Below are 19,946 nucleotides of genomic sequence, written 5' to 3' on the forward strand. Positions count from 1 at the left end.
TCCTCCACGTTGGTGATTGTTGGTAATCACCAGGCGCCGGCGGGTAATCACTGGCCGGACCCAGTGATTGACATCCGCGGCCGCAAATTGGTGGGTAAGCAACGGGCGGGACCTGGTGATTGACATCCTCAGCCAGGAATTGGCGGCATTCTTGCAGCCATTGAGAAATACTGTGAAAGCTGTGATTGGTCACAGCTTGTCACATGGTACAAGGCTCATGTGCATAGCCTTGTACCATGTGATCTCACAGATTTCACATGTAGTAAGCATTGATGTCAGAAGTGACATCTTGCTTACTACTCTGCATGTGATCACTGATTGGCCAATCAGTGATCACATGATCAGGACCTCACACAGAGGTCCCGTACAACGATCGGTGTTCCACTGTGTCCGGAGGACACAGCGGACACTGGATCGCGGTGCTGTGTGCTCCCAGAGAGCGCGCACAAGCAGGGAGTGGGGAGGCTGTTTATAACCGGCCACCCTCCCCTGCACTGCCACCGTCCGGCCGTTTACACGACTAAGTTGCACCTTTCAAAAGACAGCTTAAAGCAAAGCTCCACCCAAAAGGGGAAGTTCCGCTTTAAGCCTTTGTCTCCGCTCCCCATTAAGGATTGGCACCTTTGGGGAGGGGGGGGAGGAGCAGGTACCAGAATTTTACAGGTACCCGCTCCCACTTTCGCTGCGATCGCCTAGGCGATTGGAAGTGGAAGTTGTCCTCCCTCCCTGTAGTCCTCTGAGACACGTGACAGGTCCCAGAAGACTACGGGGCCATTCACAAAGTGCAGCACTTCTCGCGCATGCGCAGTGGGCATGGACTGTGAAGCCGCAAGCTGTCACAGCCGGGTGCCCACACTGAAGATCCCGGTACCAGAGAGAGAATACGGCCGGTGAAACCAGCGGGGGTGAGGACACCGCTGGACCGAGGGACAGGTAAGTGGCTGTATTTTAAAAGTCAGCAGCTACAGTTTTTTTTTCTTGCAGCTGGAACTCCGCTTTATTGTGATGGTGGCTGACTTTGTAGACCAATAATGAGCTGAATGCAAAATAAAAGGAAAAAGGAAATGCCCGAATCTTGAGCTGACTGTATATGCGGATATACTGATGGTGTTGGCATGCTGTTGTCTTTGATGACCAGTGCTTATGTCATTTTATGTTATTATAGGCTCAGTCTGAAATGTGGGTGTTTGGACATGTAGCACATCCCCTGTAAGAGCCAATGGATTTTTTTGGATCCCCCTATGCTCTGCACAGCCAGGCAACACGCATTTTCCACACTTGTGCTCTTGGAGTCAGTAAAACAGTCCTTGATCTGGTTTTTAGTTGTTTTTATTAAGGGGTTATCAACTTGCATGGGGTGTCCAAGGAAATGAAGAACTCGAGGACAACTTCTTAGCAACTGTGTACAAAAAATGTGGCTTAGCTAACTAACATCCCTTCGGTGTACCTCCTCAGACCCTGGATAATTCCTCCTCTTCACCCATCTGCACTGAGGATATCCCTGGGAAAGGGGTCCCAAGAGCTTACAACTAAGTAGTCCCAGATGAGAACTAGTTGGCAGACTGCCCTCTCCCCTTATCTGGCCTAGGGGCTGTAGCAGGGGCAGACTGACAACTCATGGCGCCCCCAGGCAATAGGGGATCATGGGGCCCCCATGTCCTTGCCCACACCCAAAAAATCCTATGAAAAAAACAATGAAAGGTACCAGGGGCATCTCATGGGGCCCCCTACTGACCCAGGCCCTCGGGCAGTGCCCGAGTGCTCGAATGGTCAGTCCACCCCTGGGCCTTAGGGGTACTCACACTGTCCTGTCAATGTGGTGGGTTGGTAGCTGACTTCAAGCCCTTTGCTACGCTGGCTCCTTTCCTGCTGCTCATCATGTACTCCCGAGGAGAATTTAGGGAGTGGAGATCCTCGAGTCCAGCAATCAGCCTGTAGGTAGGCTCCCCTCTCTGGGCCCCCCTCTCAGGATTCAAGCTCCAGCCATCCTCTCAGTCCATCTTCCAACTCCAACTCCCCTGCTAGTATGGCTCTCTCATATTTATGGGCTAGTCTACCACACTACCAGGGCCTCTTAGCCTGGGATTTGTCAGACGTCCATGAATATGCAGATTGAGGTCTCCACCCTTCCACCTACTGGCTTCTGTAAGCTTCCATGGACCTCTAGAGCCAGGTGGAGGCAATAGAGTCCAAAAGAATAAGCAACATTAAAATGTCTCTTCAATACAGGGTTCTTCCATGATGCTGATGAGAAAACCCAGCGCTAGATCTGCTCCTTAGGACTGCTCCTTAACACTGGAGATTCAGATAGCACCTTCTCTGCTAGAAGAGTGGGAACGACTTTCCGAATTATTCACCTGTGTGTAACGTGATATCCTGCCATGCAAGATGGTTCACAATCAAAGCTATTCACAACATAGTAGTAAACAAGCCTTAAAAAAAAAATCTCATGAGCAAGCCATTCCTGAACATGGCCAACCACAATCTAATTTAATTTCAGCTATAGACTTCCTATAACTAGAAAGCCACGACTGAGATGCTTTTGATAAAAATCGCTGGTAAATTCTAGAATCTGAGATTTCAAGAGGGGGGGTGTGGGTTGCCGTGTCCAATTTCCTGCCGGCAATCTCCTCTCCTATTACACAATGTTGTGTTACATAAGGAACAAATGCCACAGCATTGCCTGGCATATGCAAATGATGAAACCAGCAGATTTTACAGACAGGGCCCTCTGGGGCTTTAACATTAACGTATTCCAAGTCCCAAGGAGATCTGACATATTGGCTGGAGCTGAGGAGCAGAATTCTGCGATGAGCGCTGGGAACCGGGGCCGGCTCTGCACACGATGAAAAGGGAAAATATGTTCAGATTTTTTGACAACATTCACCTCCCCCTCTCCATCCCCCTATTCAGATCTCTAATATTCCTATCATGCTCTCTCTCTGCCCCCCCCCCCCCCTGTACTTTCTTTCCCTTCTCCTTCTTCATACCCCCTCTACCACTCTTCTCCTTCTTCCTCTCCCTTTTCTTCCCCTATTTCCCCTGAACAGCTCTGAGCCCCTTATTTATCCCCCCTTTTCTTTGCTATCTCCCCCTTACCATTTACCCCCCCCCATCTCCCCTCTACCACCATGCACCCCTTCCTTGTCTCTCCCCTCTTTATCCCCCTCTACAGTTCTCCCCCTTTTCTCTTTCTCTATCTCTGCTCTACCACTCTGTTCCCTTTGATTCTCTATTTTTCCTATCATTCTGCCTCACTTCTTTTTTCTCTCCTTACCTTTTATCTCTTCCATACCCCTCTTTCCCCTTCCTTTTCTTTCTTTTCCTCTCTCTCTTTATCTCCCTTCTATCTCTCCTCCTCTCTTCTTTCTCTCTCCTCCCTCTCACTCTCTCTCTCTACCCTTCTCTCTCTCTCTCCCTCTTTCACTCTTTTTCCCTCTCTCTTTCTCCCCCGTCTCGCTTTCTCTCTCTCCCCCTTGTTCTCTTCTCTTTTTCTCTTCCTCTCTTTTTCTCTCTAGCTTTCTTGCTCTCTCTCTCTTCCCCCCTCACTCTCTTTATCCCTCCCTCCCCCCCCCTCACTCTCTCTATCCCTCTCTCCCCCCCCCCACTCTTTCTATCCCTCTCTACCCCCCCCCCCTCACTCTCTTTATCCCTCTCTCTCTCCCCCCACTCTCTCTCTCTCTCTCTCTCTCTCTCTCCCCCCTCACTCTCTATCCCTCCCCCCCTCAACTCTCTCTATATCCCTCTCTCTCCCCCCCTCACTCTCTACCCCCCTCACTCTCTCTCTCTCTATCCCTCCCTCACTCCCCCCCACTCTCTACCCCTCTCTTTCTCCATCTCCCCTCACTCTCTTTATCCCTCTCTCTCCCCCCAACTCTCTCTCTCCCCCACTCTCTCTCTTCCCCCTCACTCTCTCTCTCTATCTCTCCCCCCCCCCAACTCTCTCTCTTCCCCCTCACTCTCTATCTCTCCCCCCAACCCCCCCCCCCTCACTCTCTCTCTCTCTATCCCTCCCTTACCCCCCCCCCCCACTCTCTCTCTATCCCTCTCTTTCTCCATCTCCCCTCTCTCTATCAAATTCAAATGAGCTTTTTTGGCAGGACCAAATAACATTTTAGCATTTCCAAAGCAGTTTGTATGGGAAAGGGGGAGGGGGGTAAGGGGTAATATAAGGGGGGATAGGGGAAGAGTCCATGTAAAGGATTTTTAAGTCCCCTGTTTTTCATGTCCCTCTCAGTCTGTGGCATGCTTTCACGTATCGTGCAGCAATTTTCACAATTAGCTTTTCCCAGTAGAATTTTGAGTTTCCTAGAGGTGAAGATGTGAGTGGAGAGTCTCTGGAAGTTGGTGTCCCTCACTGATGAGTACTTGGGGCACTGTAGAAGCAAGTGGACCTCGTCCTCCAGGACCCCCTGGTCACATTGCTGGCACAGTCTACTCTCCCTTGGCTTGTAGGTCTGTCTGTTGCCTGTCCTGATTGGATTTCCAGGCTGTGGGCTCAGAGCAGTGGGGTCCCGAGGCATGTGCGGGGGGTACGGTCCGCACCGGGTGACACCGACCCAGGGGCGGACTGACAACTCATGGGGCCCCTGGGCAATAGGGGATCATGGGGCCCCTGTGTCCTTGCCAAAACTCAAAAAAGCCTATGAAAAAGGTACCAGGGGCATCTCATGGGGCCCCCTACTGACCCCGGGCCCTCGGGCAGTGCCCGAGTTTCCAAATGGTCAGTCCGCCCCTGCACCGACCGCACGGGGTGACACTGGACCCACTCCACAAAAAGGTAAGTTGTAAAGCAAGCTGACGATCCCCGCAGGATCGATCCGATCCATCCTGTGGGGATCGTCGGCATGCAACCTATACGGGGTGACACCAGACCCGCTCCAAGAAAAGGTAAGTTGTAAAGATAGCTGACAATCCCTGCAGGATGGATTGGATCTGCGGATTGAGCATAATGGATTGGAGTCCGATCCATTATGCTCAATCTTTAGATCCAATCCATTCTGCGGGGATCGTCGGATGGGGTGTCACCAAGTGTTACCGCACCGGGTGACACCAACCCTAAGGACACCTCTGGCTCAGAGTCTGTCTTTGGGGGTTTTGTAGCACCTCCAGGTATGGGGCCAGTTTGTAGTCTCTCTGCAGTGACTGGTACACAGTTTCTTGGAGTTTGTTTTTTGTTTCTCCATTCCCCAACTTATTGTTATTTGGAATCAATTATTATGTTTTTTTTTTTTTTAGATTTTGTCAGGCCAGATTGTTGGGAGTTTGGGATAGACAAAGTGCTGATGAGTTGTTGCAGGCCACATGGCTTCGACCACTGCTTATTGGTCAGTAGGGTCTTTTGGTGGTATGAGTTAGGACTGCTGTTCTGTAGGTAGTCCCAGTATGATAATGCCCTCTCCTGCACTGTGCGAAGTAAGGGAAATCTGCAAAGCTCAGACCAGCAAGCACCATTGGAGGAGCTCTGATGGACTTGGAGGAGGTGCTTGCAGAATTCCACATGAAATATTTTTGTCAGGCTGAAGTCCCATTTGGATAGGTCTAGGTAGGTAACAGGACCACAAACTTCACTGCTATAAAGATGAATTGGGGTGATGACACCATTAACAATTCTAAGCCAGACTCTTACTGGTGGTTTTATGTGGTACAGCTGTCTCCTGATGGCATAGAAGACTCTTCATGAATTGTCTTTTAAGGCCTCTATGGCTGGCTTGAAACTTCCTGATTTGTCCATTTCTAGGCAAAGCCAAGGTATGTGTAGTTTTTGGATTCATCAAGAGTGTAGTTGTTTAATGTAAAGGAAGGGCTTTTTTTTTTTAACTTGGGTTGATAGGTAGTGTCCATTTGGCACTGTCAGTCCAGGTGCTGGGGAGGATTCTTGAGCTGCAGCCAGTTCATTGATGTAGATGTTGAAGATGGTTGGACTTAGACTGCAACCCTGTCTGACTCCATGGTTCTGACGGAAGAGCTCTGTTCTTTTCCCAATCACTTTTTGGGTGCTGTCCTCAGTATTTGAACTCTTGATGACATCATATGTTTTCTCTCGTATTCCACTCTCCAGTAGTTTAAGGAACAGGCCTGGGGGCCACACTGAGTTAAAGACCTTCTTAAAGTCCACCATTATCTTCCCATGCTTTGTATTGTGGACATGATTCTTGATGAGACAGTGCAGGGTGTAGATGTTGTCTGCGATGGTTTGGCATGAACCCCACGTGACTTCTGTTGAATAATTTTCCTAGTGTGCTGCTGATGCATATCCCTCTGTAATTGGCTGGATCATACTGGTCTCCACTCTTATGGATGGGTGTTATCAGGCCTTGGTTCCATACTTTAGGGTAGTAACCAGCACTCAGGACCAGGTTGAACACTTTACATATTTTAGCATGTACATCTGGGGAGCTGTTTTTAATCATCTTTGGCAGGATTCTGTCCATCCCATTGGCTTTTTTAAGTTTGCAGGTGTTGGGTTTTCTTTGTTATTTCTTCCAGTTTAATTGGTACATCTAGGGGGTTTTGGAAGTCCTTGATTTTTTTCTTCCATATCATTTAGGCTTTTAATGATGTCTTTTTGTTCTACAGTTAGCGCCTCTTCTGGAATATCTCTGTAGAGGTTCTTAAAGTGGTTGAGCCAGATGTCGCCATATTGGATGTGGGTTTTGTTTTTCCTGGGTACTGAGCCAATATTCTCCCATATTTTCCATAAAGAGTTTTCCTGAAATGCCTCCTCTACCTATTGCAGGAAATTAAGTTTTGCTTTTTCTTTTTTAAAGGTTTGTATTTTTCTGTAGGATGCCATGGGCGATCCTTAGGTTAGTGTTGTCGGGGTCTCTGTGTTATTTGAGAAAGTCTGTAAGGTGTTCCTTAACACTTTGCGTTCTTTGTTGAACCTTTTATTGGATTGTTTGTTGGATGGTTTCTTGTAGATTTTTTTTCAGTTGAGCTGTTTCTGCAAATGTGTGTGATACAGTATTTGGGGAAGTCCTTTGCTGTCTGGTTGATACCTTGTTGGCTTACCTCATAGGCGTTGTTTTGGAAGTTTTCTATCTGTTTTTTTATGTCAGGTCTGTCAGTTACCTCTGTATTTTGTGGTAGACCATTTGGACCATTTAAATGATGGTGGCAGGTTTTCCCTCCCTCTCTCACCCTTTCCTTCTCTCTCTTTCTTCCTCTAGCTCCATATGTACAGTATATATATATACACTGTATATATATCCCTCTCTTTTCCTCTATCTCTCTCCCTTTATATCTCTCTTTCTTTCTCTAACCCTTTCTCACTCTATCTTTCTCTCGCTCTCTTTCTCTCTCCCTTTATATATCTTTTTATAGCCCACTCTTTCTCTTTATCTCCCTCCCCCCCTCTCTCTTTCTCTCTCCCTCTCTCTCTATTTCTTTCTCTCTCCCTCTCTTTCTCCCTCCCCTCTTTCTCTCTCCCGTTCTCTATTTCTTTCTCTCTCCCTCTCTCTCTTTCTTCTTTCTCTCTCCCTCTCTTTATCTCTCCCTCCCCTCTTTCTCTCCCTTTCTATTTCTTTCTTTCTCTCTCCCTCTCTTTCTCTCTCTTCTTCTCTCCCTCTCGCTATTTCTTTCTCTCCCCCTCTTTCTCTCTCCTTCTCTCTATTTCTTTCTTTCTCTCTCTCCCTCTCTCTATTTCTTTCTCTCTATATTGCTTTCTCTCTCCCTCTCTATTTCTTTCTTTCTCTCTCCCTCTCTATTTCTCTCTCTCCCTCTCTGTATTTCTTTCTCTCTTTCTCTCTATATTGCTTTCTCTCTCCCTCTCTCTATTTCTTTCTCTCTCCCTCTCTCTCTCCCTCTCTTTCTCTCTCTCTCCCCCCCTCCCTCCCTTTCCCCCCTCTTTCTCTCTCCATCTCTCTATTTCTTTCTCTCTCCCCCTCTTTCTCCACCCTCTCTCTATTTCTCTCTCTCTCCCTATTTCTCTCTCTCTCCATCTCTCTCTATTTCTTTCTTTCTCTCTCCCTCTTTCTCTCTCTCTCCCCCTTTTTTTCTCTTGCTCTCTCTATTTCTCTCTCTCTCCCTCTTTCCCTCTCTCTTTGTCTCACTCTCTCTATTTCTTTCTCTCTCTCTCCCTCCCCTTTCTCGCTCACTCTCTCTCTATTTATTTATTTCTCCCCCCCCTCTCTCTCTCTTGCTTTCTCTCTCCCTCTATTTCTTTATCTTGTCCCCTTCTCTTTCTTTCTTTCGTTCTTTCTCTCTCTCTCTTTCTCTCTCCTCCCTGTCTCTCTCTCTCTATTTCTCTCTCTCTCTCCCCCTTCTCTCTCTCTCGCCCCTCTTTCTCTCTCCCTCTCTCTATTTCTTCCTCTTTCTTTCTTTCTTTCTCTCTCCCTCTCTGTCTCTCCCTCTCTTTCTGTCTCTCCCGCTATTTCTTTTTCTTTCTCTCTCCCTCTCTGTCTCTCCCTCTCTTTCTGTCTCTCCCACTATTTCTTTCTTTCTTTCTTTCTCTCTCCCTCTCTGTCTCTTCCTCTCTTTCTGTCTCTCCCGCTATTTCTTTCTTTCTTTCTTTCTCTCCCTCACTTTCTCTCTCCCTCTCCTACTGTCTGTAGTTAGGACCACATACATTCATACAACTCTTATCCCCTTAGGTTCCCAACTGGTCTCAGCAAATATAAAGCATGTCTTTCACACCTTTCCACGTGGATTTATATAGGATTTCATGCCATAGTTTGGGCTCACCCAGTTTGAATCTTATTACCAATGTAAGTGCTATCTAATATATGGGCCTTGATTGAGACGCCCTCAGGCTAGCCTTACACAGTGTTGACTATATGCTGTATGTCTGCTTCCTGCCCGGGATAGAGGGGTTCTGGCTGCTGCTCCTCTCCTGCTTGCCTCGGTGCCCCCCAGGGGGTTCCGTGTACGCTCAGCCACACTCGTATGACTTAAGATTTGTTCTGCTAATATACGCACGTCCTATAGCATTATATATTGTTATTGATCTCCTTCTCATTTAGTCACCACTGCAGCGTTCCTCTGTATGTCCTATAAAAGATCAACAATGAATTTCAGAAAAAAATCTTTTTCTGTGGTAGATGAGTGCAGTGAGTGGTTGTTTAATAGGTACCGGCGTTGTTTTATGACCTGTAACAGAATTTACAATTATTTGATGCAACTTTTGTAATAAAACGTTGTGTAACATTTCATACTGTATCACGTGTGCGCCTTTCTGTGCCAGTAAAGTCCACATTTTTTCTCTATGGATTTGGTCCTGAATATTATGTGGCACTAGAGTGACCCTACAGGAATAGGAATTATTTTAGATTCATTGATGTCATCACTGGGTCTCTATGCTTCTCTATGCAATTCAGGCAGATCGTGGCTGGTGGGAGGGGCCAGCAGGATACTGTATGTATTTTCTGAAAACATCACAGCACCCTGTCTCAGTGCTCCTCCCAAGAGCCCTCAGCCCTGACCAAAGGCGGACTGATCATTTGGAAACTCGGGCACTGCTCGAGGGCCTGGGGTCAGTAGGGGGCCCCATGAGATGCCCCTGGTACCTTTTTCATAGGCTTTTTTGAGTTTGGGCAAGGACACAGGAGCCCCATGATCCCCTATTACCCGGGGGCCCCATGAGTTGTCAGTCTGCCCCTGATCTGGACTGCGTTTCTATTGTGCGAACCGGCACTAAAAGCATGTCGCTATCAGCGGGCAGTGCAGCTGCCGAACACAAACAAATGCAATTCTATGCCTGTGCCGCCATTGCACTGCATGCAGACCTCCCCCAGGTAACGCTCACATGCAGGGGCAGACTGACCATTCGAGCACTCGGACACTGTCCGAGGGCCCAGGGTCACTAGGGGGCCCCATGAGATGCCCCTGGTACCTTTTTCATAGGCTTTTGTGAGTTTGGGCAAGGACACAGGGGCCCCATGATCCCCTTTTGCCCAGGGGCCCCATGAGTTGTCAGTCCGCCCCTGCTCACATGCGATGCTGAGACCCCATGATTGACAGAGCTGAAATCCAATGAATGAAAGGGGCGGGCCAGGGACAGTCCGGTCGGGGAGGAAAAGCTAGATGATGCCCTCCGGCCAGGAAATGAGGCGGAGCTCTCTCTGAGTTGCTGCACCTTCTAATGCACATTGTGAGACGCTCACAGTGTGCAGTGAAATCAGAGTAAGACATTTCAGTCCAGGAGAGGAGCTGATACACCTGTCCAAGACTGAAGGCTGGAGGCCAGATTTAACAAATGCCTAACTGGACATGAAGCTGGTTCTCCATTTGCCTTCTGAAAATACTAACTGCCTGGCTGGAATGCTATTGGATTGGCTTTATGACGATCTGAGCCAATGGCCTGCAAGACAGAGAGAAAGCATGACGTCTCCGACTTTCAGAAAATACTGAAAGCAGAGGCAGCCAGGCAAACAGCATTCTCAGAGGGCAGCCAGCAATGGCAGGTCTACAGATATCCCTCATGACCAGGGGCAGACTGACCATTCGAGCACTCGGGCACTGCCGAGGGCCCAGGGTCAGTAGGGGGCCCCATGAAATGCCCCTGGTACCTTTTTATAGGCTTTTTTGAGTGTGGGCAAGGTCACAGGGGCCCCATGATCCCCTATTGCCCGGGGGCCCCATGAGTTGTCAGTCCATCCCTGCTCATGACAGGTGCACTTTGCCAGGTTATACCATTCACAGACACCCACATTTCGGCTCTCCTGCCAGCCAATCCTGATGCAGAGACATGTTGGGATACCAGCAGAATGGCGAGCTATAAATCGCCGTTTTGTCGGCTTTTAATCACCATACATTTTTAACCAGGAGAAGCCATCCTGAGATTTGTATCTTGTCTCCAAGGAGATGCAGGCTAAGAGGCAGCCGTCCGTCCATCGTCTCCCCGCGCAGAGGGGAGGCGAGATCTGCCGTACGCACGCCATGGAAGCACTTTAAAGGCGCTAAGTAAAAAAGCGTCCAGATCCCACCGGGGAGAGCGGGAGGAACGCCGGAGAGGTGAAATGGAAAAAGACTTCATCAGGCCGCCTGTTATCTGACCTACAGAGATATTCTTCCCGGATGAAATTCATTGCTAGAGATAATCGCCCTTTAAATCAAGAATGCCTGCCTGAAAAGCCTCCGATGGAAGCTGTCGTCCACTGACTCCTGAGCCTCCCAGCAGTTCTACGGCAGTCATGTCCATCACCATTTAGGAAAAAGGGTCAGGGACTTCTTCTCCGTGTTCCGTGTTCTTGGCGCATAGGGCAGCCTATTGAAATCAATGGTCTGCCCTAAATGCCATACGCACAGGCGTTGTTGCATCTGTAGGTGTGAGCCTAGCCCTAAAGCCTCCGATGGAAGCTGCCATCCACTGACTCCTGAGCCTCCCAGCAGTTCCACGGCAGTCGTGTCCATCACCATTTTGGAAAAGGGTCAGGGACTTTTTTGCTACGCTTTTGGCGCCCAGGGCAGCCTATTGAAATCAATGGGATGTCCGACGCGCAACACACAGAAAAGTGCACACGCTCCATTGCATCTGTAGGTGTGAGCCTAGCCCTAAAGCCTCCGATGGAAGCTGCCATCCACTGACTCCTGAGCAGAGGCGGACTGACAACTCATGGGGCCCCCGGGCAATAGGGCATCATGGAGCCCCTATGTCCTTGCCCACATTCAAAGCACACTCAAAAAAGCCTATAAAAGGTACCAGGGGCATTTCATGGGGCCCCCTACTGACCCAGGGCCCTCGGGCAGTGCCCGAGTGCTCGAATGGTCAGTCTGCCCCTGCTCCTGAGCCTCCCAGAAGTTCCACGGCAGTCATGTCCATCATCATTTTGGAAAAGGGTCAGGGACTTGCTACACTTTTGGCACTCAGGGCAGCCTATTGAAATCAATGGGATATCCGACGCGCGACACGCAGAAACGTGCACACCAGGGGAGGACTGACCATTTGGAAACTCGGGCACTGCCCGAGGGCCTGGGGTCAGTAGGGGGCCCATGAGATGCCCCAAGTACCTTTTTCATAGGCTTTTTTGAGTTTGGGCAAGGACACAGGGGCCCCATGATCCCCTATTGCCCGGGGGCCCCATGAGTTGTCAGTCTGCCCCTGGTGCACACGCTCCACCTGTAGGTGTGAGCCTAGCCTTAAAGCCTCCGATTGAAGCTGCCGTCCACTGACTCCATAGCCTCCCAGCAGTTTCAAGGCAGTCATGTCCATCATCAGTTTAGAAAAGGGTCAGGGACTTCTTTGCTACGTTTTTGGCGCCCAGGGCAGCCTATTGAAATCGATGGGATGTCCGACACACAGAAACGTGCACACGCTCCATTGGATCTGTAGGTGTGAGCCTAGCCCTAAAGCCTCCGATGGAAGCTGCCGTCCACTGACTCCTGAGCTTCCCAGCAGTTCCAGGGCACAAACGTCCATCACCATTTTGGAAAAGGATCAGGGACTTCTTTTACATGCTTTTGGCGCATAGGGCAGCCTTTTGAAATCTGCCCTAAATGCTATGCGCACAGGCATTGTTGCATCTGTAGGTTCAGGCATCATCCAGAGTCGCTGTGTACTTCCATGGCTGACTCTTGACTGTGTTCACAAAGATTTGACACAGATCAGCCCCTGCTGCAGCCTCTTACATGTGTCTTGCTACATACCTACCAGTGGAGTATTTAGGTTTTGTGCTGCCCTGGACAACACAAAAATAGTCTGCCTTCCACCTACAGCTGACTCCCCCCCCCGCCTGACACCGACCAACACCAAACCCCCCCCCCGGCCGAGAGAGCCTTTCACTAACACCCGCCAAAAGAAGCCCCCCCTGCTGGTCGAGAGAGCCTTCCACTTACACCCCCCCTCCCCGCTGGCCGAGAGAGCCTACCACTTACACCCCCCCCCCTGCTGGCCGAGAGAGCCTTCCACTTACACCCCCCCACTGGCTGAGAGAGCCGTTCACTTACACACACACCCCTGCTGGCCGAGAGAGCCTTCCACTTACACCCCCCCCTTGCTGGCTGAGAGAGCCTTCCACTTACACCCCCCCCCCGCTGGCCGAGAGAGCCTTCCACTTACATGCCCCCTGCGCTGGCTGAGAGAGAGCCTTCCACTTACACCCCCCCCCCCCTGCTGGCCGAAAGAGCCTACCACTTACACCCCCCCCCCGCTGGCCGAGAGAGCCTTCCACTTACACTCCCCCCCCTGCTGGCCGAGAGAGCCTTCCACTTACACCTCCCCCTGCTGGCTGAGACAGCCTTCCACTTACACCCCCCCTCCCCCCTGCTGGCCGAGGGAGCCTTACACTTACACCCCCCCCCCCACTGGCCGAGGGAGCCTTACACTTACACCCCCCCCCCGCTGGCCGAGGGAGCCTTACACTTACATGCCCCCTGCGCTGGCCGAGGGAGCCTTACACTACCATAGCCCCCCATACACCCACCACCAACCCCTTCCGGGAACAAGAGTCAGGCTCTGCATACACACACCGTCAAGCAGCCCACAGCCTCTCTCGGATCCCAACTGGTCCCCATGCCATGTGTGTCCCATCTTCCAGGGGGTCAGTGCCACCCTGCTGAAAAATGCCGCCCTAGGCAAATGCCTTGTTAGCCTTGTGGTAAATACACCCCTGGCTACAACTGTTACACTCTGATCAGTGAGACGCAGCATCTTGTGATGAGGTGACAACGATGCCAGAATTCAGAGCAGAGTTGTCACTGTCATGTAGGCTGTGCCTTCTTGCACTACGGGGGGGGGGGGGGATGAAAAAATGTTGCAGGGGGCGTGGCTGTCAACAGAAAACCTGTACTTTGTCAATCAGCCCCTGGCCACACCTAGCCCCACACACTGGGGGCTAGCGATTCTTCTTTTCTCTGTCCATTGACAGGCTGGGGGGAGGGAAGGAGACCTGTAATTGTTGGTAAACTGCAGCAGATAATAATCCGGTCTCCTGTCCTGCTAGGCTGCACTGTGTAAAACTCAGGACTGGATGGACAGAACTAGAAATCATTTGGCAGATAACACAGCTCCTAATATATATTTTATCTCTGTGTTAACCTGTGTACCTGGAGTCCAGCTTTAGCCCGGGTTCACACATATGCGGTGCGGTATATCGCATGCGATTCGCACAGAAACCGCACCACCTTCCTGTGCAAATCACATGCGATTTGTGTGCGGTACAATTGGAGGCGTACATTTTGTATGGTTCTAATCGCACCGCACCGGCACCAAAAACGTGCAGGACCCTTTTTTTTTGGTCTGCACTAGAATCAGATCGCATAGGTATTCACACCTAAGCGATCTGATTCTGCACATCGCATCGCGTTTTGCGGACTGATTTCAGGGTGTTGTTAACTTAACATACACACCCGCAGCGGTTTATGCGATTATGACGCGGTGCGGAATTTGCACAGAAAACGCTGCGAATTCTGCACCGCATCAGTGTAAACGTAGGCTTAACGACGCACAACCGACAATCTACGGTCGGGTTGCCTCTACGCTCAACGGGGTACGGCAGACGTTAATGGGGCATGGTAGACGTTAATGGGGCACGGCAGACGTTAATGGAGTATGGCTGACATTAATGGGGTATGGCTGACATTAATGGGGCACGGCAGACGTTAACGGGGTACGGCTGACGTTAATGGGGTTCGGCAGACGTTAATGGGGTACGGCTGACGTTAATGGGGAACAGCAGACAGTAATGGGGTATGGCTGCCGTTAATGGGGCACGGCAGACGTTAATGGGGTACGGCTGATGTTAATGGGGTTCGGCAGATGTTAATGGGGTACGGCTGACGTTAATGGGGAACGGCAGACAGTGATGGGGTACGGCTGATGTTAATGGGGCATGACAGACGTTAATGGGGTACGGCTGACATTAATGGGGAACGGCAGACAGTAATGGGGTACGGCTGACGTTAATGGGGTATGGCAGACGTTAATGGGGTACTGCCGACGTTAATGGAGCACGTCAAACATTAATGGGGTACGGCTGACGTTAATGGGGCACGGCAGACGTTAATGGGGTACGGCTGACGTTAATAGAGCACGGCAGACGTTAATGGGGTACGGCTGACGTTAATGGGACACGGCAGACGTTAATGGGGTACGGCAGATGTTAATGGGGCACGGTAGACGTTAACGGGGTATGGCTGACGTTAATGGGGTTCAGCAGATGTTAATGGGGTACGGCAAATGTTAATTGGCACGGCAGACGTTAATGGGGTACGGCAGATGTTAATGGGGAACGGCAGACGTTAATGGGGTTCGGCAGACATTAATGGGGTACGGCAGATGTTAATTGGCACGGCAGACGTTAATGGGGAACGGCAGACGTTAATGGGGTACGGCAGACGTTAACGGGGTATGGCAGATGTTAATGGGGTACGGCAGCTGTTAATGGGGCACGGCAAATGTTAATGGGATACGGCAGACATTAACCTATTGGCATGATTTTATTTTTTTCTGGAGGAAACCCACACAAGCACAGGGAGAACATACAAACTCCATGCAATTGCAATCGAAGTCCCCTCACCTCCCCTCCTGGTGGTAATAACCGCTTGGCCAGCAGGATCCTGAGATTTTAACTCCTCGCCTCATTTGCAATACTTTTTTTTTTTTACTTAGGGAACTGGCAGCAAGGGGTTAACGGCTCATGCTTGCAAGCGATTACAATTTTTTTTTTCTCAGTACGCCTGAGCCACGGAAGCGCAGCGCCAAGCCCGCGGCCAGCTCGGGTCCCTATCGCACACACACCAGACCGCGCCGCAGATCCCCAGCAACAGATGCATCCTCTTGTCCCAGCCAACAGATGCACAGATTAATCTCACACAGATTGCAAAGTCACAACCTCCCCTGTCCTAGTTTGAATCGCATCTTCTGTGTTTGATTCCCCCCACCCCTATTTCTGTCTCCTCCAGCAGTCAGAGCAGAAGCAGTGATGTTCAGTTTGACATTGCCTCCTCACTCCCTATTTTCTGGATGCTTCATCATCATTAATGCAAACTATCCACCCCCCCATCCCCATCCTTTACCCTCCCCAACCCATACACACCCCAGCTTCAAACAGTAGACCACGTGGTGTTGGCTTCCAGTGATTCCCTGAAGGATTAATATATTCTGTAGGAGTGGTCCCAGCAAGACATTGGGGGAGGAGAGTTGGAAGAGGAGAGAGAGAGAGGATGCAACAGAAGCTAGTGTAGAGTTGCAAGGAGTCTGATCACAGAGAGAGGAAAAAAAGAAAAGAAAAATGAACCAGGTGTTTGGCTTGTTGGCAACAAGGCACAAGAGAGCCAGAGGAGTGCTTGAAGCCATAGAGAGGGCATCAGAGCCCTCACCCATAAAATCCTTCTGAGATCACTTTCTGATCAGCCTCCCAGCATCTGTCAATCTCCAAAAAAGAAAAAAAAGAAAAAAAAAATTAAGCAGTTGCAAAGAAAAGGAAGAGACCTGGTTAGGATGCAGGTACCTGAGACATCTGGGTTCCTCAGTGCTGTTGGTGATGCTTAGCTGCTGCTTGCCACTGGGATGACCAGGCTGTCTGGACACCACCCTGCTTTGGCTGCCTATTGTGAGCTCTAGTCTAGCCTGGTCTTAATGCTCCTAGCCCAGAGAAACTGCAGCCTTGCTTTTGATGTGGGCAAGAGGACAAAAAGTCAGACTGGATTGTGGCTATTTCCCAATGTGACCTAAGCAGAAGAGGGTCTCCTTGTCACCCACCCAGCTTTTGTGTCTTGTTCTACTTGGACTGTGCGGTTCCCCCTACCCTTGCCTGCAGGGCTCTTTGCTGCTGTTTAACCCTGGATTCTCTATACAAGTGGCTGCTAATCACAGGAGGGATTTCTGTTCTGGTTCTAAAGGAGGAGTAATTTTTACTGGAGCACTTCTGGGTTTACTTGCATCTGTGCCTGCCTTCCTATCCATGAGACAAATTTAAATAAAAATAACAGGAGAGGACTACTAAACTTTGGAATCTAAGGAACCCTTGGGACATTGACGTAAAATTGCTTGCTGGTCCAAGGATGCTCAAGGTAGGGGGAGCTTTGTATGGACAGGTCTCTGTTAACTGCTAACTGCTGGTTCCATGTTGAAGGAAGCTGTTCTACTTCTTCAAATTCTCCCAATTTCCTTTACCCATCTTTGAAGTCTTTATTTTAGGATGAGGTGCTTGGAGGCAGCCTTTACCTTCTCTCCTATGGATGCATCTTGGGTCTTTTGAAAGCCCCCGCCAATGGTTCATTTACACAGGGGCAAATGTTTGCTCATTGTCCAGTTTCACTTAAAATAAGACAGAAGGACGTGGTTTTAGCCAAGGAAGTCTTACAGCCATTATTAACCGAAGGGCCAGCCTTTTGCACTGCTTCTCCTCTATGGGTGAAAAGAAGGAGACAAGAGTGGGCTGAAGGGTCCAAAAGCTTTCACTCTTGGTTGTGCTTAGACTACAGGATCTGGTTATCCAGGAAAAAAAGGAAGAACGGTGGTGGCTTTGGTGGGTAAAGGTAAACCAAGTGGGAGGGTGGTTGGGGGGTATAGACTGGAACTGGTTGGAGAGAGGAAGGATCCAAGTCCAAGCTTGGAGAAGTTGTGGGGTGAACTTATCTGAGAAGGTAAGAAGGCATCCAAGGCTTGGTCTTCTTGGGAAAAGAAAAGCCTTAAAGTGAACTTGGTGGAGATCCAAAAGAGGTGAAGGAGGAGAACGCTCAAAGCCTGTGGGTCATCTTGGCAATGAGAGCACCTAAGCTGGGTCTTAAAGCTTGAGGGTTGTCGGAGAAGCCAACAGAGTAGTCAGAGCTCCTAAAGTTCGTTCTTACTGGAGAAAGAAAAGTAGCAACCAAAAAAAAGGTGGTCTTGCTGCTTCAGGCAGGAGTCAAGTCAGAAGGTGGTCTTGTTGATGGCACTGCGCACTGGCACGGCTTGGTTTGGGCAAGTCCTGCACAGAGCCTCCAGGCTGCAGGGTACCTGGTCCAGAAGATCCAGCAGCCTCCTCTGCCTCTCCACATCCCAGGAACACGAACAAGGAGTGGGGAGAGGTGACCACCAGCACTGCATCCACCACCATCACAACCACCCACTCCACTCCCACTCTCCAGGTGCCCAACCCAGCCATTGCTGTCTGCAACTTCCCAGTGCCCTCTCCACCACCAGGACTGGGGGACATGATCCCCTTCGCAGCCGGTTGCTGGCGGCCATGAAGCGGCAGAACGTGCGGACCTTGTCCCTCATCATCTGCACGTTCACCTATCTTCTGGTGGGGGCCGCAGTCTTTGATGCCCTGGAGTCCGACTATGAGATGAGGGAGGAGGAGAAGCTCAAAGCCGAGGAGATCCGCCTGAAAGGGAAATATAATATCACCAGCGAGGACTACAGGCAGCTGGAGCTGGTCATCATGCAGTCCGAACCCCACCGAGCTGGGGTCCAATGGAAATTTGCTGGTTCCTTCTACTTTGCCATCACTGTCATCACCACTATAGGTAAGTGACCCTTTCTTGAGTTTGGTGGGGGCGTTGGTTGTTAAAGTTGGGGTCGATCTGGAAGAATTGAGGTACCTCAACCCAACAAGATGCCTTCATGAGTTGCTGCTCTTTTAGGGCTTGGCCAACTCTTGTAGGTTGTGCAAAGAAGGCTGACCTGTAGATCTAAAGTTGTTGAAGAACTACAAGTCTAAGCATGCATTTCAGCCTTGTAGTTCCACAGCAGTCTTTATTGCATTATTAGTTGATTTAGTTGTAGTGTATATTGTCATCAATGCCACTGTATTTAGGTGACCTTCTTGAGTGTGGAGGGGTCCCTGATGGCTAAAGTCGGGTCCCTCTTGAAGAATTGAAACACACCAACCCAACAAGGTGACTGCATTAGTTGTTGCTCTTCTAGGGCTTGGCCAACTCTTGTAGGTTGGGCAAGGAAGCTTGACCTGTAGATTTGAAGTTGCTGAAGAACTGCAAGTCTAAGCATGCATTTCAGCCTTGTAGTTCCACAGCAGCCTTTATTGCATTATTAGTTGATTTAGTTGTAGTGTATACTGTCATCAATGCCACTGTATTTAGGTGACCTTCTTGAGTGTGGAGGGGACCCTGGTGGCTAAAGTCGGGTCCCTCTTGAAGAATTGAAACACTCCAACCCAACAAGGTGACTGCATTAGTTGTTGCTCTTCTAGGGCTTGGCCAACTCTTGTAGGTTGGGCAAGGAAGGCTGACCTGTAGATTTGAAGTTGCTGAAGAACTGCAAGTCTAAGCATGCATTTCAGCCTTGTAGTTCCAAAGCAGCCTTTAGTGCATTATTAGTTGCTTTAGTTGTAGTGTATACTGTCATCAATGTCACTGTGTTTAGGTGACCTTCTTGAGTGTGGAGGGGTCCCTGGTGGCTAAAGTTGGGTCCCTCTTGAAGAATTGAAACACACCAACCCAACAAGGTGACTACATTAGTTGTTGCTCTTCTAGGGCTTGGCCAACTCTTGCAGGTTGGGCAAGGAAGGTTGACCTGTAGATCTAAAGTTGCTTAAGAACTACAAGTCTAAGCATACATTTCAGCCTTGTAGTTCAACAGCAGACCTTTTTGACTGTGGAGAGGTCCCTGGTGGCTAAAGTAGAGTCCCTCTTGAAGAATTGGAACACCTCAACCCAACAAGGTGACTACATTAGTTGTTGCTCTCCTAGGGCTTGGCCAACTCGTTTGGATTAGACAGAGCATGGTTACTTGTAGATCTAAAGTAGCTGAAGAACTACAAGTCTCAGCATATATTTTAGCCATGTAGTTCTACAGCATCATTTATTGCATTATTAGTTGCTTTAGTTGTAGTGTATACTGTCATCAATGCCACTGTATTTAGGTGACCTTTTTGAGTGTGGAGAGGTCCCTGGTGGCTAAAGTAGAGTCCCTCTTGAAGAACTGGAACACACAACCCATCAAGGTGACTGCATTAGTTGTTGCTCTATTAATGCTTGGCCAACTCATTTGGATTAGGTAGAGTATGGTTACTTGTAGATGTAAAGCTGCTGAAGAACTACAAGTCTAAGCATACATTTCAGCC

At 49.6% G+C, this 19,946-nt stretch overlaps 1 protein-coding gene across 1 annotated transcript in view; it reads left to right on the plus strand.

Annotated features, from left to right (window-relative positions):
• Positions 1-15,902: 15,902 nt before the first annotated feature.
• KCNK9 (potassium two pore domain channel subfamily K member 9) overlaps positions 15,903-19,946 on the plus strand; it is a 281,558-nt gene continuing 277,514 nt past the window's right edge. Inside the window, exon 1 of the mRNA XM_089654646.1 lies at positions 15,903-18,390. Coding sequence (XP_089510772.1) covers positions 17,811-18,390 — 580 coding nt within the window. The 5' untranslated portion in view covers positions 15,903-17,810. The remainder of the gene's footprint in view (positions 18,391-19,946) is intronic.

The sequence above is a fragment of the Staurois parvus genome, unplaced genomic scaffold (genome assembly GCF_062004578.1).
Source record: "Staurois parvus isolate SC_StPar_1 unplaced genomic scaffold, SC_StPar_1.0 ptg000783l, whole genome shotgun sequence".
In the NCBI taxonomy this organism is placed as follows: Eukaryota; Metazoa; Chordata; class Amphibia; order Anura; family Ranidae; genus Staurois; species Staurois parvus.